Here is a 27963-nt window from a genome sequence, read left to right as displayed (position 1 = left end):
TGTACTCCTGAACGAGCTGCACGGTTTTGAGTCGTGGCAGCAGCCTGTCCACTGCGCCAGCGGGAAATTCTTGGGGCAGTGCGCCCTCTTCAGGGCTTGACAGCTGCCGTGTGGAAGGTCTTCTAGAGGCGGATCCACCCAGGGTGCGGGTGGCAATAAGTCCTCACAATGAGATTCGGCAGGTCCACTCCTATCTCTGGTAATTGGGGGCAGGCTGGCCCGGTTCTACAGGGAGTGGACCAAGATCACTTCCGACCGATGGGTGTTGAGCGTGGTGAGAAATGGCTACGCCTTAGAATTTTCTCGCCCACTGCGGTCTGTCTTTCTGGAGTCGCGTTGTCTTTCCCGAAGCAAGCGGGCAGCGGTCCAGGAAATGCTTCAGTGGTTGTTAAGTCTGGAGGTGGTTGTACCAGTGCCAGTGTCTGAACAGGGACAAGGCAGATATTCCATCTATTTCATGGTGCCCAAGAAGGAAGGCACATTCCGACCTATCCTGGATCTGAAAAAAGTCAACCAGAGTTTGAAGGTACCACGTTTTCATATGGAGACATTGCGCACCGTAATTGCGGTGGTACAGGGAGGAGAATGTTTGGCGTATCTGGATCTCACCGAGGCTTATCGGCATATCCCCATCCGTCAGGAGTACCAGAAGTTTCTCAGATTCATGGTTCTGGGACAGCACTATCAGTTTCAAGTACTGCCTTTCGGGTTGGCCACCGCCATGCGGACCTTTACAAAAGTGATGGTGGTAGTGGCGGTGGCGCTGCAACAGGAAGGATTGCTGGTGCACCCGTACTTGGATGATTGGCTGATACAAGCGAAGTCACTAGAGGAATGGGTGTGGTCCGTGGACAGAGTTCGGTTGCTCCTGGAATCTCTAGCTGGGTTATCAATGTGCAGAAGAGCCATCTGGTCCCCTCCCATTCCCTCGAATACTTGGGAGCCTATTTCGACACCCAGCGGAGAAGAGTGTTTCTTACAGACGACAGGGTGAACAAAATTCAGGGGCTGGTAGCGCTTCTGCTTTGTCTACAGGTGCCGAAGGTCTAGGATTACTTACTGGTCCTGGGCTCGATAGCATCCACATTGGAACCTGTGCCCTGGGCGCTTGCCCATTTGAGGCCTCTGCAGAGAGCCTTGTTGTCCCGTTGGAATCCTCTGTCGCAACAATATTTAAGAACATGCCATACTGGGTCAGACCAAGGGTCCATCAAGCCCAGCATCCTGGCCACTGTTGGAAACAGGATGCTGGGCTTGATGGACCCTTGGGCATGTCTGCTCAGGGCCTTTGGTCGACATCGGAACAGACATGGTCCATCAATCGCCTGGAGACTAGAGTGGTGCGCCGAGGTCTGGAGCAGTTTCTACCCTTGGTCCGCGATCGGATGGTACGGGTTTTCTTGGACAATTCGACCATGGTGGCTTCCATCAACCGCCAGGGGGGAGCCAAGAGTCAAACGGTAGCGCAGGAGGCTCAGCTGCTGTTCGAGTGGGCAGAGCTTTATCTCAAAGGAATCACCACCTCCCATGTTACAGGAGTCAACAACGTCCAGGCGGATTACCTCAGCTGGCAGCAGTTGGATCCGGGGGAGTGGGAATTCTCTCAGAGGGCCTGGGAGCTTCTCTGCGAACGGTGGGGAACCCTGCAGTTCGATCTCATGGCGATGAGTCTCAGTGAGTCTCAATAACAAGATGCAAAAGTGGTTCAGCCACCGGAGGGAGTCCAGGGCGGTGGGGCTCGATGCCCTCGTTTGTTCGTGGCCGGAGTCCTCCTGTACATCTTTCCTCCATGGCCACTTATAGCAAAGGTTCTCGGACGTGTAGAGGGCCACGCTGGGTCAGTAATTCTGGTGGCTCCGGAATGGCCTCGCCGTCCGTGGTTTGCGGATCTGGTGCAGCTGGCAGTGGACGGACCGCTACGCCTGACCTATTTACCGGATCTCCTGCGTCAGGGTCCTATATTTTCCGATCGTGAGGATCGCTTTTGTCTCACAGCCTGGCTTTTGAGAGGAGGCGATTGCGCATGAGAGGGTATTCGGAACCAGTAATTACCACGCTGCTGCAAGTGAGATGCCCTGCTATCTCTTTAGCCTATTCCATGATATGGAAGGTGTTTGAGACCTGGTGTGGACAACAGGGATTGGACCCCCTTCAGGGGTCTATGTCCCATGTTTTGTCTTTTTTGCAGGTGGGTTTATCCAAAGGATTAGCCCATAGTTCCCTTCAGGTCTAGGTTTCCGCTTTGGGTTGTCTCAGAGGGAGAGTCCAGGGGAAGGCCTTGGCATCCCATCCGGATATAGTGTGTTTTCTACGAGGAGTCAAACATCTCCGTCCACCTCTGCGTTGCATTTGTCCGGAATGGAATCTTAATCTTGTGCTACGGGTCCTTTGCGAGGAGCCGTTCGAGCCTCTGAATTGGGTATCTTTGAAGATCCTGACTCTGAAGATGGTCTTTTTGGTAGCTATCTGTTCAGCTAGAAGGATTTCGGAATTGCAGGCGCTTTCGTGCTGTGATCCGTTTCTCCGGATATCGTCCGATACGGTGTCCTTGCGTACGGTGCCTTTGTTTCTTCCTAAGGTGGTATCTGTTTCATGTAAACCAATCAGTGGAGTTGGCTAGGTTTCTGGATTGGGCTCGGGATCCCTTGATGGGACCAGAACTTCACCTTTTGGATGTGAGACGGGGATGGTATTACGTTACTTGAAAGTCACTAACGCTTTTCGTCGTTCTGATCATTTGTTCGTCCTGTTCAGGGGAGCAAAAAAAGGGCAAAAAGGCGTCTAAGGCTTCTTTGTCTTGTTGGTTGAAAGAGATGGTCTCTGCAGCTTATGTATCAAAAGGAAGAGCGGTTCCAGTGGGTCTTAAAGCACATTCAACTCAAGCTGAGGTGCCGTCCTGGGCTGAGTGTCAGCTGGTGTCTCCCCAAGAGATCTGTAGAGCCACGGTGTGGTCTTCATTGCACACTTTTACCAAGCATTACCGTTTGGATGTGCGGGCCCTGGAGGCGGCCCCCTGTTGGAAAGAGTGTTCTTCGAGCTTGTCTTTCGGGTTTCCACTCAGTGTGAGAAGGCTTTGGTACATCCCATTTGTCTGGACTGATCTGGGTATGTTCAGGAAAGGAAATTTGGTTCTTACCTGCTAATTTTCGTTCCTGTAATACCACAGATCAGTCCAGAGGCCTGCCCTGAGGATCTCTGCTCAAAGACTGCTTGGTCTACTGCTGTATTTATTTGCAAAGCAGATTTGCCATTTTTTGGCTTCAATTTCTAGGTTTAGCGTTTTCTGCACAGTTATCTAGTTGGTTAGGGGTATCCATGTTGGGAGCCTCATTCGCTCTTTATTTTTCTTTATCTTGGCTTGGATATCGATTAATACTGAGGGACTGCAGGTGGCACTCTCATATATGTGGCAGTGCCCAAAGTTTTGTTCTCTACCTCCATCTGCTGGTAGGGATGAATAAAACCCGTTTGTCTGGACTGATCTGTGGTATTACAGGAACAAAAATTAGCAGGTAAGAACCAATTTTCCTTTCCCATGCTTGTTCTGGGAAACCAGTAAAGTGATTATGAGGGGAGAGGTTATTTCCTACTTGTAATGAAAAAATAAAGTTTTAAACAAAATTTTGCAATTGGAGGAGAATCTTAGACTTCTTTAAAAAAAATTAATAAAGCAAACAAACTCAATGTGTCCGAATACAGAGCTGTATTAGTCTTTAAACACACATTTACACGAGAGAGCAGAAAATATTAAGACAAGCAGAACATAATTTCTTTCATTTTGGTAATGAATCTGGGAAACTTCTTGCCAATGCAATTAGAACCGTGAAGTGGAAAACTTTTATTGAAGGGATGTAAACTGCTAAAGGGGATTTAGTGGAGAAACAGCATGGACATATGTAAAGTGTTTAGGGTGTTGTATGATATCTCTACCACGGTTCACTCCAGAGCAGCTGGAATTTATTAATAAGCCCGGAACTGTACAGGAGATTATCAGGATTAGTAAAACCAGTAAGTCACATAAAGCTCCTGGCTGGGATGGATTTAACTTGAACTACTATAAGATGCTGTGCTCTCATATAGCCAATTCATTGAAAGATTTTTTCGAAGATGCAGCCCAAAAGGGAGCTTTTCCACCTGGTTTCAATAGAGCTTACATAAGTTTTGGCTGAAGCAAGCAAAGACGGCCTCATATAGGCCTATCTCTCTAATAAATTGCGATTTGATTTGAAGATACCGGCCAAGGTAATAGTAGATCATTTAAGCACTGTTATTCCCTTCATTATTTCTGAAAACCAAGTAGGCTTTGTAAAAGGGAGATCAGCTGGGACCCATGTTATTAAACTGATTACGGCCATGGAAATCTACAAGGCTACTAATACACCTGCAGTAGCCTTAAGGTTCAACTCTGAAAAGGTGTTCAACTGGGTATCCTGGCCTTATATGTTCTCTGTCTTGAAGAGTTTTGGGTTAGAAGGAGATATCTTGCAATATATTTCACTTTTATATAAATCCCCAATATCAAATATAGTGTCAAATGTTTGCATATCCTTGGATAACCCCATAGGGAGCGGGTTAGACAGGGATGCCTCCTTTCACCACTTTTATATATGTCTGTTGATCCTATGATAAGAAAAATTAATGCAGATGAAATTGACTGTTTTTCTGTCTTTTAAAATAGCCTTTGTGGAAGATGTGCTGTTTTTGACAAATCCCATTCAGTCATTTAAAGGCAGTTATTCAACATAAACAGGTCTGCTTTAGAAAATTTGTTGGTTTAAAAATCAACCATAAGTCTGAAGCCCTAGATGTTTTAGGCTATTTAAAGAATTGCTGGTTAGAGGGTTTCCCGTTAAGATGGGTAGAAAAAGAACTGAAATATTTGGGAATTAAAATACATGAGGATGGAAAGGTCTATGATGCTAATGTTAAGTTCTGTGTCACCTTTTTCAATAGAGGCCTACCAGCCTTGAAAACGTTACCCCTATCAACTGGCCGCATTCACTTGTTAAAGATGATAGAAATCCCTAAATGGCTGTATTTGCTACAAATGCTTCCTATATAATTATCTAGGAAAGTCATTAAAAATAAAAATGGGTGTATACAAGACTTCATATGGAATGGTAAGAAGGTGAGATTGGCTCTAGCAATCATGATAAAACCTGTTCAACAGGTGGGATCTCAGTTGTCCTAATGTGCAGAGGACATATTTAAGATATGATGTTCGGTACCTTTGATTATACTGTTACATTTTTTGGAGGCATGGGCCTCTCCCTTCTCTTTAAATACATTGCTCCAGTTAGGTAATAAAGATATTCCAATAAAGTTTAAAAGACATTTATTGTGTTCGAGTAGGAAAGCTTGGAGTTTTGTCTGCAAGTTATTTGAAAGATCTCTCAAACTTATGCCTTTGCTGTCTAAACATGGGAATCCTATATTTACACCAGGGACTGATAACAGGTGTTTAAATCTTGGAGTAGGAAAGGTCTCTGTAGTATACAGCAGGTCATGACTGTATACAGCAGGTATACAGTCATGACCTGCTGTATACTACTGCTGTATACAGTATACCTGCTGTATACTACTACTGTATACAGCAGGTCATGATACAAGGGTCATTCATAGTTTTCAGGAGTTACCACAATTCTCTCTCCTTCAAAAGGATTTTTATGGTTATCTCCAATTAACACACTATGTCCTGGGACTGACAGAACAAAATTCAAGCTTTGGGGATATTGATTTTCTACAAGGTATATTACTTAAATCAGGGGGAAAAATCCTCTTGTGCTGCTTTTAACAAAATACTTCAAAGTACTACAGGGATAGTGAGTTTTTATTATACATTCATAAATGGAACAGATTTCAGGGAATAGAGATTACAGTACCAGACTTGAAGAAATGTTTTCATAGAATGAATTTCAGTACAGAAAATGTAATATTGCATGAGAAACAGTTCAAATTCTTTCATCAGATGTATATGTCCCAAACAAAGGCTTTTAAGGCTGGTATATGTAATATAGCTATCTGTATTAAATGCTGTAAGATAAAAGGGGATTATTTACATGGGATTTGGTCTTGTGAAAAGATTCAAGGCTTCTGGAGGGATATTCAAGAATACCTAAAAGCATAATGTTCATGTCCATCCCATTATGCTCGTGAATTTGGCTCTTTGGAATTTATGATCAGAACCCAGTTAATATGTCAAACACAATGTTGGTTTCTGGAAAAAGAAAGTCTGATAGCAAAAAAAATTACTTTTTATCTTTTTGGATAACAGTGAAGAGACCAAATCTAAACGTATGGAAGGCTAAAATGCTTAAACTTTTAACATTTGAATATTTGACAGCAAGAAATATGTCTAGAAAAAAATTTGACAGCATGATGGCTATTTGGGAAGACTTCAGGAAAACCCTGGATCCTGATGTTAGGAACTCTATAATTTTATAATATAGAAACGACGGCTTGTTTACCCAGACTGCACAGATCAATGCCTTGTTGGATGTCTGAATGCAAATCCTCTCTTCCACATTTCCCCCTGCCATTGAAGCAGAGAGCAACACTATATATGCATTCAAAGTGATGTATCAGGCTTAATTGGTTTAGGGTAGTAACCACCGCAATAAGTAAGCTTACCCCCATGCTTATTTGTTTATCCAGACTGTGTAGTTCAGTCCTTGTTGGTTGTGGTCTGAATGCAAATCCTCTTCCACATTTCCTCTTGCCGTTGAAGCAGAGAGCAATGTTGGAGTTGCATTAACTGTGTGAAGGCTTTTTGAGTAAGAGTAGTAATTACCAGATAGCCTCCATTCCAGCAAGCCACCCCCATGGCTCTTCTCTTCATTCCCACCTTTTAGCCTTTATGGATCCACAGTGTTTATATGTGCATTATACTGTCATATTTAGGGTCTGGGAACAGGTATACCATTATTACATATAATCTATTTACTTTGTATAACATAGATATGCAAGGGACTAGGCTCTGGATGTGACTTAGGAGTGTTATGATGTATTTCTTATACCTTGTGGCTATATTTCTTACACCTTATGGAAGCATGTCTTACATTTTAAAGGTGATATATAGTCAATCATTTCCTAGCGTGACAGATGGACTCAGGACCAATGGGTTATGCTCCCCTGCCAGCAGATGGAGACAGAGCAAGCTGACGTCACAGTATATATATACCCTGCAGTAACCTCAGACTGCCAGTATTCTCCATGTCCAGCAGATGGTGGACATGCATCTCCCTACTGGGGATTGCTTCATTTAAAAAAAGAAGAAATAAGGGAAATAAATTTGACCCGCTCTCTTGCGGTGATACCAATTGGACCTTCCCTCCAGTTGAAAATTCCTGAGGTGATTTCCGTGGACCCTCATGTGTGTGTCTTGGTCTGGTAGCTGGTTTGGCGGCGTGGACTTAACTGATTGTATTCTCTTAACCACAATGCTCCTGCTGATTTCCTTACATTCCTCAGCTCCTCTCATTTTTCCAGCTCACCTTCTATCTTTAACCCTTTATCCCTTTTTGTATTTCCCCAGCTGATCCTCTCTCACGCACCAAGCCATTCGAACTTCCAACTGATCCTTTGTAAACCCCTCATTTCTCACCTCATTCTCCTCCTCACTCTCATTCTCCATTCCCTATCACCCCAAAGCCTTAACTCTTCCTCTCCAACCCTTCTCTCACAACCCCACAGTTAATCTCATCTCCTCTCATACCTCAAATGAACCAAATTGCAGACCACATCTTCTACACAGCGGCTCCTTTCTTACATTCCCCAGTTGATCTTCTGTCATTACCCCTCTCACCCTCCTCAATCAATTCCTTTCCAGCTGATCCAGTCCTGAATCTTCTGCATCTGATTCCTCCCTTCAAACAGATCCTTCTCTAAACATTGTCCTGGGCAAAGGCCAGTGGCAATATTTTTCTTTGGGCCCTGATTCAAAGGTGGATGGTAACTGGTAAGAAGTGAAGGCAGGCTGATGACTGGGGCAACATTTTTTTCTGTTAGGTAGGTTCAGTGATGGATGAGGACAGAAAAGCCAGGACAGTCTTCACTGTCCCATGCATACTCAGCCTTTTCCTCCCCTCATGGCTGGTCCCAAGCCCGATTGTGATCTGAAAACAGAAGCATTAGTAATGAGTCGGCATGGAGCCTGTGAGCCAATCAAGCTCACAAGCTCTGGAGGGTTCCCAATTCTTCCTCACATCAGGCTTCCTGTTACCTCAGAAATTCATGTATGAATGAAGCTACTGTACAGCCTGTGAGTGCAGGCTGATGCACAGTTTCACACTTACTTTCACTACTAAGGCTGCTGCTTTTGGGCTATAGAAGTATTGCCTTTTGAGACACTTGTGACCCCAGCTGAAGATTGTGTGACCACATTTGGGGTCTTGATTCACAGTTTGGGAAGCACTGGCTTAAAGGCAGTGGGTGCAGGAAGCCGAGCACGGCGGTGACGGCAGATACCCTCTCCACCCACAGCCAGAGACCAACTCTGTATTCAGTTGGTAAAACAACAGAGACTGTGTAGAGGGGTTTTGCAGGACTTCCTCTGGTCTCTGTGCTCGGTGTGCCATTCCGACATTCATCCCCACTCCCATGGGTGTTAAAGGAACTGGGCAGCCAGGTGGGTTGAGCGGCCGTGGTGGCTAAGCCTCGTTGTTAGGCTTTTTTCCTGTGTGCTGCGTGGTAGGCCGTGACGGCGTTTTCGCACGCTTTTGTGCATGTTTGACTGCCCTCTACCAGAATGTCTGTGTGCAGAGTTGCGTTTGGCTCTGTGCATGAGTTGTGTGCTCAGTTTTAGGCGCAACTCTGCACACACTTTTTTTTTTAAGTATATTGGTTTGCCCTGTTTTTGGCACACAGTGTTTGCATTGTTTTTTGCAGCACTTACTCTTGGGGTGCCTAATTTTTGTGTTCATAAAATTTGTGCACTTGAAATTTTTCAGCGTGAACTGGCCGGACACACGTTTTCTGTTTGCTATGAACTAATGGTGCTGGCAACCAAGAAACCTAGGCATCTTTCTCTGTGTTGCCTGTCATATTCAGGCATCTCAGTCGGGAGAGCCCTCTAACATGTCGGCGCTGCTTAGAGGCTCAGAGAGAATTATCTTCTTCTGATTTTTACTAAGCCTGGTTCTTCCCAACCTGATGATGGTCTGGCTAAGGATTTGTCTGGCGGTACGCCGCACCTGGGAACTTTATTGACTGGTTGCTTCGCAGTTGATGGCAGCTCAGTGGGCCTCGTTCGAGTACCTTCTGGGTTTGGTCTACATCCTTCTGCCTTATCTTGGATAGAGTTTATTCAAGGATTGCAATCCTTTCTTCATGCACATTGCTAGTTTTCGACCAATCCTGTTAGGTCAGATCCTCAGCCGGTGTCCCTTCCCTCTTCCAGTCCTATGTTTGTGCCGAAACAGCTTCAGTTAGCTGTGGGTATTCCTGATGGGAACCCGGGTGGCACTGATGAGGCAGATCCTGATTCCCTGGAAGATGGGGAGGTTCTTCCCGGACTGGAGCTGTATTGGACCATGTTGCAGTTCTTTCATAGAGATGAACTGCCAGCCCTGATTTCCCAGATCTTGAAAATGCTGGGTGTTCCTGGAGCAGATTCCATATCTGAGCGAAAGAAGAATCCCATTTTGGTTTCTTTCCATAAAGTTTCTTGTTTTTTTTCCCTATTATGGATGCCATTCAAGATTTGATTGATCTTGAATGGGACGCTCCGGAGGCAAATTTTAAAGTGGGTCGGACATTGGATGGCCTGTACCTCCTGGATCCAATGGTGAGAGAATGTTAGCATTTTCCGGAAGTGGATATGCTTGTCTGTGCCTTCTGTAAGTGGACAGCTATCCTCGTGGAGGTAGGAGCAGCCTTGAAGGATGTACATGATAGGATTGAGGCTATCCTTAAGCAAGCCTTTGAGGCAGTGGCAATGTCTTTGCAGATTGCTTCCTGTTGTGCCCTGGTGGCTCGCTCTTGTCTTCTTCTCTCTCAGGAGATTGATTCTGGCATGGGTTCCAGAGCACTTATGGAGCACACTGCCGCCTTTTTAGTAGATATGGTCTGCGATTTGGTTCATACCTTGGCTAGAGGAGTGGCTTTAGTGATAGTAGCCAGGTGTCAACTATGACAGCTGAATTGGTTGGCCGACGCAGCCTTCAAAGCTAATCTTACGAAAATGCCTTTTAAGGGCTTACTCTTTTTTGGGAATGAGTTGGAGAAATTGGCCAATAAGTGGGATGAGTCTCTGGTTCCTCACTTGCCAGAGGATAAGAAGTAATTGCTGCACCCCTTTGATGTGGTGTCAGGGGTTCCAAGCGGTTTTGTCCCTACAGACAGCCCAAGTGAGGAGCGGGCTCGGGTAGCAACTCCTCCCAAGCCTTGCAGTGAAGGCTTGCCTACCCACCCTTGGGATCAAGAGATCTCTCTCTCTTATCGGAGATGGGTCGAGATCACATCTGATCAGTGGATCCTGGAGGTGATACAGAAGGATATGCACTGGAATTTTGCAGTATTCCTCGGGATGTGTTCATGGTGTCTCCTTGCCACTCCCCATATAAGAAGCAGGCAGTGCAATCCATGCTATTAAGGCTCCTCAAGCTGAGAGCTATGAGAGCTATAAGTCTCAAGAATATACAGGGTGATATTCCATTTATTTTGCTGTGCCCAAGAATGAGGGCTCCTTTCGTCCCATACTGAATCTCAAGAGAATCAACCGTCATTTGAGGATGACTCATTTTCGAATGGAAACCTTGCGCTCAGTGATAATGGCCATGCAGTTTGGGGAATTTCTGACCTCCCTGGGTATTCTTCTACAGTGACTGCCACCTTGCTCCACGCTTGAAAGCTCTCCATTTCCTTAGCCTATCTGCGGGTTTGGAGAGTGTTTGAAGCCTAGTGTGAGGATCAAGGGGTTCTTCCTCGTTCAATTAAGATCCTGCTCATTTTGGAATTTTTGCAGGATTTATTTATTTTATTTATTTATTTATTTATTTATTTATTTATTTATTTAACAGTTTTATATACCGACCTTCATAGTAAATAACCATATTGGATCGGTTTACAATTAACAAGAATAAAAAACTGGGGTAACTATTCAAGTAAACGAAAGATAAACAGTAAGTAGGAATGAGTCAAAGTTACAATCAACAGGGAAGAGAACTTGGAAGCTTGAAACAAGCTGGAAAGAAGATAAGGCAGGAAATAAATATGAAGTGATGCCATAGGGCGTACGGGTTTATAAGGATTTATAAGGGTTTATAAGGGTTCATAAGGATGGGTTAAATAAAGGCTTGGACCTTAATTCCTTGACAATACATGTTGTGGCTGTTGCCTGTTTCAGGGGCCAGGTAAATTGTGTTTCCTTATCGTCCCATCCTGATGTGGCCCATTTCTTGAAGGGAGTGAAGCATCTTCAGCCTCATTTGAGGTTACTGGTTCCATTGTGGAGTCTTAACCTGGTGTTGGATTTCCTGGTGTGCCCTACGCTTTGACCGCTGCATGGCTTTTCCTTGCATTATTGACCTTGAAAATAGCATTCTTGGTGGTGATATGTTGTGCACATCGGGTTTCTGAGCTGCAGGTCTGGTCTTCCCGAGAGCTGTTCCTTGGGGCGACTCCAGGGGTGGTACAGCTGTGTACCCTTCTCTCCTTCTTGCCTAACTTTTTTTTTTTTATATTTAAACGTTTTTGTTTTTTATTGATAAGCAATATGGAAATAACAGTATGCAAAATATACAGCCAACAATAAAGAATACCAAAATAACATGGCCACTATGCAAGACACCAAATACAAACATTGCACGTGAAAAATCAGGAATGCGCTATGGCCGTAAGGTGCCATATTGCAGTTGCCAAAGTGAAGCTTCCCCTAGAAAATCCCCCTCCCCCCCTTCTCCCCATGACCATAACACACGGCAGCAAGTATCAGGCAGGATGGCGAACTAGAGCATGCGATATAGATGGTAAAAAACCAAGAGAGAGGAAAACAATAGAGAAGAAAACAATAGAGAAGAAAACAATGAGGGCTCATATTTCGAGTGGCAACAGTCCTTGGTCAGGGTTTTGTCCTGGCCCGCAGTACTCTCCAAGCTACCCCTCCAATCAATCCTTCTGAGCCTCCAGCCAAGCTGAGTATGGATGCCATATACCTTGGAATGCAGCAAGACGATCCTGATGCAAGGCAGTGAGCCTATTCAGCTGGTAGTAGGAATGCAAGCGCTGCTGAATGGTGGCTAAAGATGGGGTAAGTTTTTGCTTCCAATAAAGGGCAATTTCTGCTCGTGTGGCAATAAATACTTGAAGAGCCAATTTTCGCACAGGAGGTGAAGTATCCGAGATTGGTAATCCCAATAACGCGTGCCAAGGCTCAATCTTAAGCGGGGCGTGTACAAGCTGGGAGAGCCAGGTAAACACCGCATTCCAACATTGAACAACGATAGGGCATTGCCACCAAAGATGATAGTAAGTACCCTTGGCGTGACATCCTCTCCAACACGTATCTGGTATGTCTGGAGCAAATTTATGAAGGGCAACCGGCGTGTAGTGCCAGCGATAGAGCAATTTATAGCAGTTTTCTTGAAGCCCTGTGGATATAGAGCATTTATGTGCAGCGGCATAAATTTGTGCCCAATCCTCATCATCCAAAGCTAGCTGAAAGTCCTGTTCCCAAAGAGTGCGATGCCGAAGTGGAGGCGTGTTCCTGGTGTTCAAAAGTCCATAGATTTTGGAGATCACTCCTTTAAGGGTAGAAGCATTTTTACAAAACATTTCAAATAATGTGCCCTGAGTTCGAATCAATCCCTCTCGAATCCCTTTAAGAGTAAAGTGACGTACTTTGGCATACAATAAAAAGTCAACTGACAACAACCCAGACACATCTCGCAATCGCTCTGGTGAGAGCATGGCATCCTGTTGATAAACATGTCCCAACCTGAAAACCCCCTGGCTTGTCCACTGCAGAGGGGCTTTCGATCTATCTCTCAATGGAATAACTGTATTGGAAAATAAATGGGTCATCAGAGAAAAACGCTCGGGCCCCACCAAAACCTTCTTCCATCTATGCCATATCTGCATGGTAGTGCGTAAGGCAAAGGGTAAAAAAAGAGTGTCACCCCAGAGAGATCGTGGCTGCCAGGGAAGGGCATCTATAGGAAAGCGGCCCAGGGAAGCTTGTTCCAACTTAACCCATTGTGGTATTTCCCTTGTAGCATGTAAAGCAACTAACGCCCTTAATTGCGCCGCGCTATAATACCAGATGAGGTTGGGCACCTGGAGACCCCCTCGTACTCTTGTTTGATACAGAGTGGCCCTTGCTATCCTGGGGGGCCTACGCCTCCAAATAAAATGCCCAAGAATTTGTTGCCAATTACGAAGTAAACTATCTGGGAGGTAGATAGGAATGGTGGTAAAAAAGTACAAGAATCGAGGCAACACGTTCATTTTTAAAATGGCTATCCTGCCCAACCAGGAGTGTGCATGATCCCCCCACCTATCCAAGTCGCCTTGCAGCTTTACGAGTAATGGCCGATAATTCAAGTCATAGAGGGAGTCAGTATGCGTCCCCAAGTGAACTCCCAAATATTTTAACGAAGTAGTGGCCCATTTAAAGGGAAACGTCTCCCGTAGCTCCTGAACTACGTCAGAGGGCAAGGTGAGGTTCAATATTTCTGACTTATCGAAGTTAATTTTCATCCCTGATCGCCTCGTAAATTCCCCCAATTCATCCATAACGCCCCTCAAAGATAGCGCCGGGTCAGTAAGGGTAAACAAGACATCGTCTGCAAACAGGGAAATTTTAAAGTGGTCAGTTCCTTTGGAAATGCCCCGCACACCCACGTTGCCCCGTATACGACTAGCAAAGGGTTCTAAAAATATGGCAAACAACAAAGGGGAAAGGGGGCACCCCTGTCTTGTCCCTCTGTGAATCGAAAACTGAGGACCATATCTCCCGTTGACCTTAACCCTGGCCGCAGGGTGGTCGTACATTTTGCGTAGCCAAGCAAGAAAGGATGTCCCAAATCCCATAACCTGTAACGTAGAAAAGAGAAAGTCCCAGTTAACAAGGTCAAAGGCCTTTTCAGCGTCCAGCGCTAGGAGGACAGCCGGGAAGCCTTCCCGTTGCACCAGATCTATGATGTCCACTATCCGACGGACGTTGTCCGCAGCTAACCTCCCGGGCACAAACCCCACCTGGTCATTATGTATAAGCCCCGGCAAAACTCCATTCAACCGGGCCGCTAAGACTCTAGCCAAGATCTTTAAATCAATATTGATTAGCGAGATCGGCCGGTAGGAGCTACAGTGAACGGGGTCTCTACCCGGTTTGGCCAATACCGTGATACCTGCAGTGTTGGCGTCAGAAGTGAATTCCGCTCCTTCCAGCAGCGAGTTAAATGCCAACGTCATGGGACCAGCGAGTATATGGGCAAATTTACGATAGTAGCTACCAGTGTAGCCGTCCAACCCTGGCGCTTTTCCAGCTTTCAGTAGTTTAATAGCCGCCAATACTTCCAGTTGTGATATCGGCTTATCTAGTACCTCTCTCTGCAGGGGAGTAAGCTGGGGCAAATCAATCGATGACAAGTAATCAGCAATTACATCAGGGGCAATCGGAGTATCGCAGGAGTATAATTTAGAGTAGAAGTCTGTGAATGATTGTCGTATATCCTCAGTGGAAGTGACAACCTGCCCTCCGGCATCCTGTATCTTAGATATAACTGTTTGGGCTTGGGCAACTCGCAACTGTCTAGCCAGCAGCTTACCCGCCTTATTACCCCCCTCAAAATATTGCTGTTTAAGAAGAGTCAAAGAGTGGCTAATAGCGGAGTCTTCCAACGTCCGAATCTGAGCTCGGACTGCTAGAATTTTTTGGTACAGTCGTCCTGATTGGGAACTACTATGCCGTGTGGTTAAGTCGGTGAGTTCCTGAATAAGTAGTGCCCGTTTGGCCTCTCTCTCCTTATTACAGTAGGTCGCCCTAGAAATGCAGGAACCCCGAATCACCGCCTTAGAGCACTCCCAGACTGTGAGGGGAGACATACCCTCCGTCTGGTTCTCCCGAAAGTACTCGAGAAGTTGTTGTGCGGTAGAGGCAGCAAAGGAGGGATCCTTAAACAAACTATCGTTGAGTCTCCATGTGCGGAGGCCACCCCCAGAATCTCCCAGTGCGCAAACCATCCAGACTGGGGCATGGTCAGACCATGTAATGTTGTCAATGTCTATTTTCTGTATACGGGGCTGCATAGAAGCAGACACAAAAATATAATCAATGCGGGTGTAGGTAGAGTGGGGGTTGGAATAGAACGTATACGAGCGGGAGTGCGCATGTCTAGTCCGCCATATATCTAGCAGCCCCCATTTAGCTAGAGCTTCCAACCAATGTCGCCGTGCCACCGTATGGAATGATATGCCGGAGCTGGAATCCTTAAGGGGGTCCATTACAAAATTAAAGTCTCCCCCCACAATTACCTCCCCCTCCGCATGTTGTTGCAATAATGTGCACAATCGCTTTATAAATGGCACCTGACGCTGGTGTGGAAAATACACATTAAGGATGGTGAAAATCTTGTTATCAATTTTGATCTTATTCAATATAAATCTACCGTGCGGGTCTGCAACTACCAGGAGCTGCTCATGAACAAATAAGGAGGAATACAAAATACCCACCCCTGCATACCTATGTTCAGGAGTGCAAGCGGCCCACAGAGAGGTAGAAAACCTCGGAAACTGTAGCAGCTGCTCATGGGATTTCTTCATATGCGTTTCCTGTATAAAAATGATATCAGCTGCCTGTCTAGTTAGTTCCCGTTTAAGCAATTGCCTTTTCTGAGGAGAGTTAAGGCCTTTGACATTGATAGATACTAATTTAGTCGCCATCATGGTAAAAAAAAACATTCACCAGAGCCTGCACAGGCCTCCCAAATGTATACAAGCCAGGTCTCCCCCCCCAAGTTGTCACCAAAGCTATTCTGTGGTTGCCACCCTGCATCTGCCCCTCACGCCTGTAAGCGTTCGAGCCTATGTGTATGGCCATGAGCACTATACGTCCTGCTGCATCCCAAGTCGTCGTCTGGGACGCCGAATTTGGAGGGCCTGCCGCCATCCAACCAGAGAGAAAAACACAACACCCCCCCCCCCCCCCGGTATCCCCGCCTGTGATCAAAAATGTTAACAGAAACAACAACCCTCGAACGCTGCTGACACATTTCTCACATGTATAGCAATTGCTATGCAAGGTATAGAACCAACTTAACCATATTCAAACAGTCTTATTTACTGCAGGCTCCAAACCTGTCTCATAAGTCCTCACGCAGAAACCCCAAGCTGGGGAACGCTTTCCAAAAGGATGTATAGCTAGAAGCAGTCCCACTCTCCCTCAATCGGGTTCGGAGGTGCGAGATCTGGAGTCGCCAGACTGCCGACGCAGCCGCTTGCCTCCCTTTCCTGCCCTTTGCCAGCGTGGTGCCGAATCATGAGATGGCGGTTGAGCCGCCATTTTAGAGGAAGAAAACGATACCGGTAGCTGTGCTTTTTGAAAAACTGCTGATGCTTCCTCCAAGGAGGCGACACGATAGGTAGTGCCCTGGTGTTGGAAAGTCAGGCCAAAAGGGTATGTCCATCTATATCTTATGTCCCGTTCCCTCAAGGCCTGAGTCACTTCTCTCATATCGTAGCGCTTTTTTAACGTTATTGGCGCCAAATCTTGGAAGAGAGAAATGTGGCAATTGTTCCACTGTACGGTCTTCAGTTGTCTCGCTTCTCTAAGAATTCTGTCCTTTAAAGGGAAGCTGGCAAAGCAGAGGACTATGTCTCGCGGTTGTTGATCCCTCCGAGGCCCCAACGCCCGATGGGCACGTTCAAAGCCGATTTCAGGAGGTATGGCCATGCTGCCTGACTGACCTTCTGCTCCCTTGCTGAGGATGTGGGTGCAAATTTGGGCGGCTACCTGACGCGCATCGGCATACTCGGCAGTTTCTGGAACCCCCCGAATCCGCATATTGTTCCGCCTGCCACGGTTATCCAAGTCCTCAATCTTATCGTAGAGAGCCTGTAAGTCCACGGAGGTTTTGTCTTGCCTGGTAAGCAAATTATTAATGGCATCGCCGTGACAGTCGATACGGGTTTCCGTCTCGTCGACCCGATTCCCCAGGGCAGCCAAATCCTCTTTAAGGTCTGCCACCGACGCCATGATATCCTGCTGGTACTGCTTCATATCAGCCCGTAATTCCAGGAACCAACATCGGGCGTCCTCTCTAGAGAGTGCGGTGGTGGCAGGGTCCGGTGCGTTATCCGTGGGGTCTTTCAGTCCGCCCGCCGGCTCCCCTATGCAAGTCTGAGCCGCAGCCTCACTCTCGGCGCCATCTTGGCCTGGATCAGGGGATAGTTTCCCATACGAATACTGCTTGAGATCCGTCGTTTTTCTCTTGCTGGTCATTGCGAAAGAGAGAATAGCCTAGCAATTATGCCTAGTGGTTCTTTTCGCCAAAAAATCTTAGGAAATAAAGCTTATTTCGAGGGTAGGCGGGCCCGGAGGGTACGGAGCGGAGCCAATGCACGTCCTCTCACATCGGATGCGAACAGCGCCCCCCCTTCTTGCCTAACTTGATCTCGAATTTTCACTTAAATCAGTCCATTTCCTTGCTGTCCTTGGATAAGGACAGAGATGCGGAAAAGTATCGCCTCTTGCATCCCTTGAATGTCAAGAGACATGTCGTGCGGTATCTGGAGGTTTCTAAGCCTTTCCGAAAGACGGATTGCCTGTTTGTCCTCCATGGCGGATAGAAGCAGGGCGAATTAGCTTTATGGGCTACAATAGCTCACTGGATTAAGGAGGTAGTCACAGCCGCGTATGTGGATGCTGATAAGCCGTTGCCTACTCAAGTTAAGGCTTATTCCACTAGGGCTCAGGCAGTGTCATGGGCGGAGATTAGATTGTTGTCTCCTGTCAATATTTGCTGAGCTACGATATGGTGCTCCTTACACACTTTTTCCAGGTTTTATCGTCTGGATGTGCAGGCCTGGGAGGATGCAGCCTTTGCCCATGTGGTGTTGACTGGACCATGGGCAGTCTCCCACCCTATTCAGGAGTAGCTTTGGTACATCCCACTGGTCCTGAGTCTATCAGCCTACATGCTAGGAAAGGATAAATTATTATTTACCTGATAATTTCGTTTTCCTTAATGTAGACAGATGGACTCTGCTTCCTACCCGCAGCTGCTGAATTATTGTGCCCAGGGTCCTGTGGAGCTACATGTTCCAGGAGATTACTGGTAGGTGTTCATCCAGTCCCTAGATTGGGGAACATATTTTCATTGCTTGAGTTCAGTGTTTCTTGTTCGTTGAGTACGGTAATGGTTGACTGTTTTTAATCAAGTTTTTTGCTAGTCTGTCCACAGTTGCTTTTGAAGAGAATAATGGCAGGCTGAGATCACTGCAGGGCTATATATACTGTGACATCAGCTTGCTCGTCTCCATCTCCTGGCAGGAGAGCATAAACCCACTGGTCCTGAGTCCATCTGTCTACACAAAGGAAAACAAAATTATCAGGTAAGTAGTAATTTCTCCTTGTACACTGCTACTTATTCAGACGAGGGGGTGGGGAGGGAGGTTAAGTGGGTTTTAGGGTTTAATACTGAAAGCTTAAATGGAAGAACATATAGAAAGATGCATTTTGCTGCTTACTTGATTTTGTATGTTTACTTGTTCTGTACTGTATCTTGAAAATGTTCAATAAAAATGGATATAAAAAAAAAGTCAGCAGAAAAAGACTCTGAGGTCCATTCAGACTGCCTGGCAACTTTTTTTCTTTTCTTTTTTTAATTTTATTCTTAGGGTAATTATTGCTCTGTGCAGTTTACTGCAATCAACACGGGTTTTCCTTTTCTTCATCGCCATCATTTAGCTACTAGAAATACTCTTGTTTATCCCAGGCCCTTTTGAATTCCATTACCTTCTTTGTCCTCACTACCTCCTCTGGAAAGGAATTCCATGCATTCACCACCCTTTCCATGAAGAAATACTTCCTAATGTTGGCCCTGTCTCAACCTCCTTGGAGCTTCATATTATGACTTTGTTCTATGGTTTTCTTTCCCCCGAAAAAGGTTTGATTCCTGTGCGTAATACCTTTCAGATATTTTTTTTGTAAACTGTTTGCATGAGCTGTGTTGATAAATAATCAAAGAGACACCGACATATTGCCAAACATGACGTATTACATTTGTACAAGAATAAGGACTATAATAAAGAAAAAAGATAAAAACTACATCTTAGCCTCCCTCCAGGCGCAGTATTGATGACAGTTCTCATACTTGTTCTACTTGTTCCTCAAACCTGCAATGATCCTTTCCAGTACTGCAGTTTCTGCAACTTGTCTGCACCAGTATTCCATGGAGAGATTTGTCTTCCAGTATCTGGCACTAGCTTTAGCAACATGAGTTAGATGAAATAAGAACTTATAATGACAGAAAGAAAAGTGGATAGATTCCCAATCCATCAAACAAAAGGACTGTGTAAAGGTGAATGTAGTTCCTATGATAGCTATGCACTCATGCTCCACCCAGAACTGGTGTAACGGTATTAGGCACTCTAGGCGAACCTTCTGCCTTGTGCCTGACCTTGGCTCAAAACATAAGTAAAAATTATGCAAAAATAAAATGAAGACATATAAAACATCAATAATAGTAAAACTATACTATTAAAAAGAATATTTCAAAATAAAAGACAAATGGTGACATCCAATAATTAAAAACTCAATTTAAAAAAAAAAAAAAAAAAGTTCCAGCTCCAAAACAAAATTGAAACATAGTGCACATATCAAATATTAACACCCAGTGATTAAAACTAACAAAACTACTTGGGAACTTTGGTTTCCAGATGCCCTGAGATTGTCATGGATTAGCTGATGGGATGGGGAGCGGGGGTTGTTATGCATACACTTTCTCCTTTCTCTCAAGTACACACACACAATTATACACATTTGTTCTTTCTCAGACACAAATGCACACTCTACTAGGCGCTCACACACACACCCTCATACAAGCTCCCTCTCGCTCACACTCACATACACATTCCCTTATATAGGCGTGCTCTCTCGCTTGCGCTCTCCCTCCCTCTCTCTCTCTCACACACACACACAGACTTTCCCTCTGTCTCTCTCATACAGACACTCTCTTGCATAATCCACCCATCACACAGGTTCCCTCTCTCTGGCGCACACACACACACACACCCTTACACATGTTCCCTTTCTCACACATACATGCACTCTCACTCCTTCACACAGTTTTCTCCCATTGGTTCAGCATCGGTCGGTGAGCATTCTCTCCGACAACGCCACGACGGTGGCGTACATCAACAGGCAAGGCGGTACGAGGAGTCGTCCAGTCGCCACAGAGGCTGACAAGTTGATGGCCTGGGCAGAACGTCATCTGCGGCATCCCATATAGCCGGAGTGGACAACGTTCAGGCAGACTCTCAGTCGCCAGCAGCTCGACCCCAGAGAGTGGGAGCTGTCCGGGGAGGCGATGAGGCTCCTCACTTGTCGGTGGGGGACGCCCCGGCTAGACCTGATGGCTACGCGCATAAATGCAAAGGCGATTCGTTTCTTCAGATGGAGGGAGCACGGGGCGGAAGGGGTGGATGCCCTGGTCCTCCCGTGGCCCCAAGACGACATCCTCTGTGTTTCCTCCGTGGCCGTTAGTGGGGAAAAGTCTTGCGGCGGATAGAGTCCCACAAGGGCCCCGTGATTCTTGTGGCCACGGAGACTGTGGTTTGCAGACCTCATCAACCTAGTGGTCGACGGCTCCTTGCACCTCGGCTATCTTCCCAACCTCCTTCGGCAAGGTCCAGTATTTTTCGATCAGGCGGCTTGCTTTTGTCTAGGGGCTTGGCTTATGAGAGGCGACAGCTGAGAAAGAGGGGTTACCCGGAAGCGGTTATTACCACCCTGCTCAGCTCAAGGAAAACCTCTACCTCTCTTACCTATGTTCGAGTATGGAAAGTCTTCGACACTTGGTGTAGCGGATTAAACATGTCTCCGCACCAGGCCACTGTAGTTAACATTTTGTCATTCTTACAGGAAGGCTTAAAGAAGGGACTCGCTTGTAGTTCACCCCGCATTCAGGTAGCGGCGCTGGGCTGTTTGCGTGGTAAGGTTGTTGGTACGTCTCTTGCAACACATCCAGATGTGGTCCGTTTCTTGAAGGGGGCCAAACATTTGAATCCGCCGATTTGGGCACTCTGTCCGTCGTGGAGTTTGAATTTGGTTCTTCGTGGTCTTTGTGCCCCACCTTTTGAACCTCTTAAGTGTATCACCTTGAAGGATTTGACCCTTAAGTTAAGACTGTATTCCTCGTCACGATCTGTTCCGCTAGGCGCATATCGGAAATTCAGGCCTTGTCCTGCCGTGAACCATTTTTGTGCATATCGGATTCGGGAATTTCGCTGAGGACGATCCCATCTTTTCTGCCAAAGGTGACTTCCGCGTTTCATGTCAACCAGTCGATAAAGTTGCCAGTGTTTCCAGATTTAGATAGATCTTCTCCTCAGTCTCAGGACTTAAGGAGGCTTGATGTGCACCGCGTGCTTCTGCGTTACTTGGAGGTGACTAACGCCTTTTGTCTTTCAGACCACCTTTTTGTCTTATGGAGCGGTCCTAAGAAGGGCTGTCAAGCTTCTAAAGCTACCATTGCGCGATGGCTGAAGGAAACCATTGCTTCAACGTACATTTGTTGTGGTAGACCAGTTCCTGATGGTCTGAAGGCACATTCGCTATGCTCTCAGGCAGCGTTATGGGCTGAGAGTCAATGTGTTTCGCCACAAGAGATTTGCAGAGCGGTGACTTGGAAATCTTTTCACACTTTTGCTAAGCATTATCATTTGGATGTTAGGGCTCCGGACGTGGAATTCTTCAGCAGTAGTATGCTAAGGGCGGGACTCTCCGGATCCCACCCCATTTAGGGCAGCTTGGGTACATCCCAGCAGTCTAGACTGATCCTGGTACATACAGGGAAAGGAAAATTGGTTCTTACCTGCTAATTTTCATTCCTGTAGTACAAAGGATCAGTCCAGACGCCTGTCCAGATGTTTTTTTCCGGAGAGCCCGCTCATTGTTTTGTTGTATTTCTTCTGTGCAAGGTTTAGGAGACTCTGAAGAATATCCAATTTCTCCGTGTCATTGTTCTTTCCTGTATATAGTTTTTATATTAATCTTGATCTAGTCATTGATTATCCTCTTTCATAATGTCTGCTTTGTTATTCAATATACTGGAGGATCGCAGGCGGCACACTGGGTTATCAGGAGGTGCCTTGAACCTTTTTCTCTGACTCCACCTGCTGGAAGGGAGACACAACCCAGCAGTCTGGACTGATCCTTGGTACTACAGGAACGAAAATTAGCAGGTAAAAACCAATTTTCCTTTCCACTCCAACCCCCTCCAACAAAGGGGGCTGGAGCTGCTAAATTTATCATACCAAAGAGGGTATCCATAAATTAGATTCAGCATTTGAAACATTGATTCTGACTACAGATTGACAGCTTAAGCACTATATTCTAATTTTATCCAATTATCCTGATCCAAGTTAGTTTGAAGCTCAGAGTTCCAGGCATGTATGAGAAAGGGAGTAGTCTACTCTTACAGCAGAGGCCAGCAAATTTTTATATCCGCTAGAAATTAATTTTTTTTCCAGGTCTTTATTTACTAGAATGCATTGGAGAAGCAAAACTTTAGTTTAAATACCTGGTGACATGTTTTGAATTTCTCACTTGGGATCCTTTTTCTTACCACAGCCCGATGCAAGCCATCTTTGCTGTTTAGATTTATTATTCCATATCCTGCCCCAATCCCCAATGTATCCAAGTCCTCCTCCTTTACACTTGGTAAAGAAGATCGACAGTAAATTCGGGCGAGCAGTTTTGCGTAACCTGTTCTTGCAGTAGTCTACTCTTCAAAGTGGGATCCAGATTGCTTGTTTAGTAATAGCTCTGCTGCAAAGCCCAGCTTGGACTTCCCACATGTAATGGCTAATTTAACCTGCTTATCAATGGAAAAATCAAGTTTCTTCACCATAAACAATGTTTTCTCTAAATAGGATGAATTAGCCATGGAATACCTGCTCACCTCCCTGAAGAGTAGACTACCTTGCTAGATTTAGCTATGATATAGACTGAGGAGGCTAACCAGGCAGCACCCACACAGGAACTCCTGCACATGCTCAGTAGCGCGCAAAGCTCTACTAGCTAGGAGAGACGAGTCCATTATGTGCTACCGGATGATGTCACTCATCTGTAATGGTTAATTTGTCTTATCTATGGAAAACATCGTTTATGGTGAGAACTTGCTTTGCAGTTTTTTCCCCCTTGTCTTGCTGCTCTTCCCAGACACTTTTCTGCATTATTACCTACAAGTGAACCAATTTTGTTCTTTTCTCCAACCTCTCTCTGTATTTGTATGCGTTGAAGATGACATTTAATTTCCATTGATTTCCTTGTGCCTCCCCTCATCCTTTAGTTTATTTCAGCATAACAGACCTATATGTGTAAAACCAAGAAAAGAGAGGGGGAAGAGTCAAGATGGTGGCTAGCAGCATTCTCTGAGAGCTGGTGTTTAGACCTGTTACTATACCATCTAAGCAAAAGTGGAAAATTGGATCTTATCCTAAGGAGTCTGGGAAATCCCCAGTGGTCCAGCCTAAGATCACTGGGTTCACTATTTTGACTTCTGCTAATGTGGAAGTTTTTGATGTCCCCAAATCAGAAGTCTGAGTGAGGCAATCTGGTCTCCTTGGGGCTGACATTTCTCTAACCCCACCTGAGTTATTGCTACCTGGTGTAGCGTGCAGGAGAGTAGAGCAGCCCACTTTCATCTTTTCCCCTCAGGTTTTGGTGGTCTGTATAGGGTAGGTATCCTTTTTATGTGGTATTTGAATAGTGGATTGTTTCTTCTTTGGGCTGCAACCTGATGTTTTTGTATAAACATTTGCGTGTAAGGACGTTTGGGGTTTTGAACCACTGACCCTGGAGGTGGTAGGCTGGAGATCTGCAGAGAGCTATTTTGCCTGTGGAGAATTGGGTAAGCAGTAGCATGATTACTTTCCCAGGTATTAAGGGCTGGGTCATGGCCAGTCAGAATCTCATTGGCTATAAGGTAGACCCACCCTGTTTACCCAGCTGTTTTAAGTTCTAGCCAGCAGGGAGTTCTCTCCTGGCACAATATCTCTAAGCTAATATGTTGCACTTTAATAGACCCTGATTATTTAAAAACCTTAAAAAATCAGTAAATATAATTGAGCTGTTTTACATAGTTATCTGTTGAACTATATTTTTTAACTGTTTTGTACAGGTTGACCATATTTAAAGTACAATCTTTATGGACAGTTTCAGCTGCCTAGTGACCTCATTGATTTGGTTTGTACAGATTTCTGTTTCACAGACATTTGTGCAATATGACTTACACGCATGTTTTGTTTATTTTGCAGCAATTTTTGAAAACAGACGTATTGAGTTTGCAGAGCATATAAACAAAATGGAGGCTAGGCCTAGACGACAGTCTATGAAGATGAAAGAACAACCAGAGGTACATCGTGAAGAAAAGAAGAAGGAACACAAAAAAGAAGAGGAGGCTGCGCGGGAAGAGGGTAAGGTGGTCCAGCAGGAGGAAGAGATGGAGGAGACAGGTAACCAGAACAATGATGTAGAGATGGAGGATGCAGGAGAGGATGAGGAAGAGGAAAAGAAAGTAGATATAGCTCATAGTGATGCAGAGAGAGAACAGGAGGAGGAAGAGGAGGAGCCAAAGCAGGAAACTGAGGTTAGAATGGCAGAAGAGGAAGCACAGGGAGGGGAAAGTGAGAGGCATCAGGAAATTATGGTGGTGACTGAAGAGTTTGAGGGTAAGAACGAGGAGAGCAATGAGCTCAAAGCAATGGAGACAAACCAAGTTGACAGTATAGAACTAGTAGAAAATGAGAATAGTAAAGAAGCAGAACCTGAGACAGAGGTAATAGCGGAATCTGAGGTTCATACAGAAAAAGAATCCAGTCTTGGATTGGAGAGGGATAATACCAACCATCATGAGATGGAGGTTGAATTAATAGAAAATCAGGAAGAGGAGAAAGAGCCAGAGTTCTATCCTCAACCATTGATCCAGTTAAGAAGGGAGCCAGAGCAGGAGGCAGACATAGAGGAAACTCTGCTAGTTGCTGTAAAAATGGCTGAGGCGCACGCAGAGCCAGTCCAAGAGCTAGCTGTACCCATCAAAACCAAAACTAGGGGCAGAAGCAGGGGAAGGGCCACGAACAAGACCAGCAAGAGTAAAAGTCATAGCAGCAGCAGTAGTAGTACTAGTAGTACTTCAAGCAGCAGTACTAGTGGAAGTAGTTCTAGCAGTGGGAGTAGTAGTAGCCAAAGCAGTTCTAGCAGCAGTAGTAGCAGCAGTGGGAGCAGTAGCAGAGATAGCAGCAGCAGCAGTAGTAGCAGTGAGAGTAGAAGCCGAAGCAGGGGGCATGGCCATGTAAGAGAGAGGAAGCGGAGACGAAGCATGGACCGGAAGCGGAGGGATGCATCAGGAATAGATAGAAGTCACAAGTCTTCAAAACTTAGCAGCAGAGATGTGAAAGGATCCAAGGCTAAAATTTCAAGACCTGACAGAAAGAGGTCTATATCAGAAAGCAGTCGGTCGGTCAAAAGAACCTCGCGGAGTGAAAGAGACCGTAAATCAGACAGGAAAGACAAAAGGCGTTGATGGAAGACACCGGGAGTTGGAGCCTGTTCTTTGCAGCAGATGTCTGAGTGACTAAAAGGATAACCCCCGCCCCCCTGTGCGGAGGATGCTGCCTTAAGAATTGCATGCTGTAGACTTGTTTGGGAAACATGCATTGAGACTCTCTAATTGATCAGACATTGTACTTTTTACATAATTTTGTAAAAGCAGTTTTATCAAAATTATGTGAAGCTCCAGAACTTGTAATAAAGAAAAGAAAAAAGTCAAGGATTGACATTCCTTTTGGCTCGTTTTTTTTAATTGCCCTGTATTCATTGAGATCCATATATTTTAATAGGTAAATCTTTTACATCTGTGAGATCCCTTCTTATTCTGTATCATAGTTCTTTTTTTGTAGAAATAAATCTACATTTTAAATAAATGGTTTGAGATGTGCAGTTGACATTACATTTTTTTTTAAATTAAGTTTTCATGGGGGATGCAAGAATTTAGGAGCGCTGGTTTTCTTGAATCTCTCCCGTAGTGCCCTGCATAGTTTTTCTGATGGTATCTATGGGAATAATCGAGTTGCAGTGCTAGCTTCAGCTGGGACTGCTGCCTATCTTGTAGTATGACTGAGCTTGTAGCTAGAGCTCAGAATTCTGAAAATAAAAACACTTTACATTCTCTGGAAGGAGCGGAGGGATAAGTTTTATTGGATGTGTAGTCGATTAGCAAACCAAGTGCTTCTGGTGTAACAAGGTATTTTATCACTTGTTCTTTGTATATTAATTTTGTATGAATATCTTCTACAGTGATACGTTGGCCTATTCTGTACATGTGCAAATAAACATTGCTTTTTTGAACAACTTTGTTAATGCCTCGGGATGTTCGGATTCCTCTGTGTGTGTGCTTCCTTGGTGACTATAATTTGTTTACAGTAGAGTCTCAGTCCAGTGACTTGCATGTTTCATATCTATTTTAGTATTGGTAGGCTGTGATGCCTTTTTTTTAGGACCAGTACAAAAGACGAATTAGTACCTGAGCTTTTGAGACCAAACAGGAGCAGAGGTGAAGGAGAGGCCTTCACAGTTAATTTAATTTAAAACTTGTATTCCACCATTTCAGACTGCAAACCTGTTCAAGGTGAATCACAAGACACAATAATAGTAAAGAAACCTCGCAACACCGAGGTGGCATTGACGATAAACCTATTATTCAAACAGTAATTTGCAAAGACAGATCAGGATGAACATCTAACCAAAATTAAATACATTGACGGTAACTTTTAAACAGCCATGCAGGCACCCAAGAACATGCGTATGTCAGCTCGTGCCAAAGGACTCGGCCATTTTATAACATACGTGTGTATATGCATGCATGGTATAAAAAAGGGTGCACATACGTACATGTACGCACAATTTTATATGGCCGTGGCAAATGCCTCCACTGCGTAAAAGGGGGGATTTCAGTAGACACACGTGTAGACACAGTTACCAGTTTCCTCAGTTCGCTGTTCGCCCAGGTAAAGGATAGGCCTTCCTAACCCCCTAGTTAATTAGCTTCCCTTTTACACTGTTAGCACCAACCCTTAAAACCCCGCTGACTAGCCAAGTGCTTTTGTTTTAAGACTTACATGCCATCCATAGCAGAAGTAAAGTTATGCGGTAGGGGACCCCGGCTTGTGCGTGTAAGTATTTACGGGCTTGTGCACAGATTTTACACACTCAGGCCTTTTAAAATCCGGCCGCAAATCTGGACTTTCACATGTAAAGAGATTGGAAGCCAGTAGATGGGGATCAGCAGGGGGGAGCCAACTCTGGGTCTCCAGAGCCCACAAACAGGCTAGGATTTCAGGCTATCCACAATGAATATGCATATGAGAGATTTGCCTTCCACTGCCTCCATTGTATGCAAATCTATCTCATGCATGTTCATTGTGAATATCTTGAAAACCTGGCCTCTTTATGTCTCTCAAGGACTGGAGTTGGCCTCTCCTACCCTATCCCATTGTTTTTACTTCTTGTGACTACCTTGGTGGCCATGTACCAAGTCTCCAGATTTGTATGTAATTTATTATGGATATCCTGAAAACTAGATCTGTTTGTGGCTCTTGAGGACTGGGGTTGGCCATCCCTAGATTAAATAATACATATTTTTTTTTTTGTGGTCTCTTAAAAGATATTCCAGTTTTCTTCAGGATCTATACAACTACTACAACTATAGGATGCAAGTATATTATTTTACACTTTGCAATTTTTGC

At 45.1% G+C, this 27963-nt stretch overlaps 1 protein-coding gene across 1 annotated transcript in view; it reads left to right on the top strand.

The window, feature by feature from the left end:
* The window catches only part of PNN (pinin, desmosome associated protein), a 115113-nt gene extending 88543 nt beyond the window's left edge, over positions 1-26570 (top strand). Inside the window, exon 9 of the mRNA XM_029598495.1 lies at positions 24478-26570. Within this exon, the coding sequence (XP_029454355.1) occupies positions 24478-25742 (1265 nt within the window). The 3' untranslated portion in view covers positions 25743-26570. The remainder of the gene's footprint in view (positions 1-24477) is intronic.
* The last annotated feature ends 1393 nt before the right edge of the window (positions 26571-27963 follow it).

This window comes from Rhinatrema bivittatum, chromosome 4 (assembly GCF_901001135.1).
Source record: "Rhinatrema bivittatum chromosome 4, aRhiBiv1.1, whole genome shotgun sequence".
NCBI classification, from domain to species: Eukaryota; Metazoa; Chordata; class Amphibia; order Gymnophiona; family Rhinatrematidae; genus Rhinatrema; species Rhinatrema bivittatum.
This window is presented reverse-complemented; position numbering and strand designations above follow the sequence as displayed.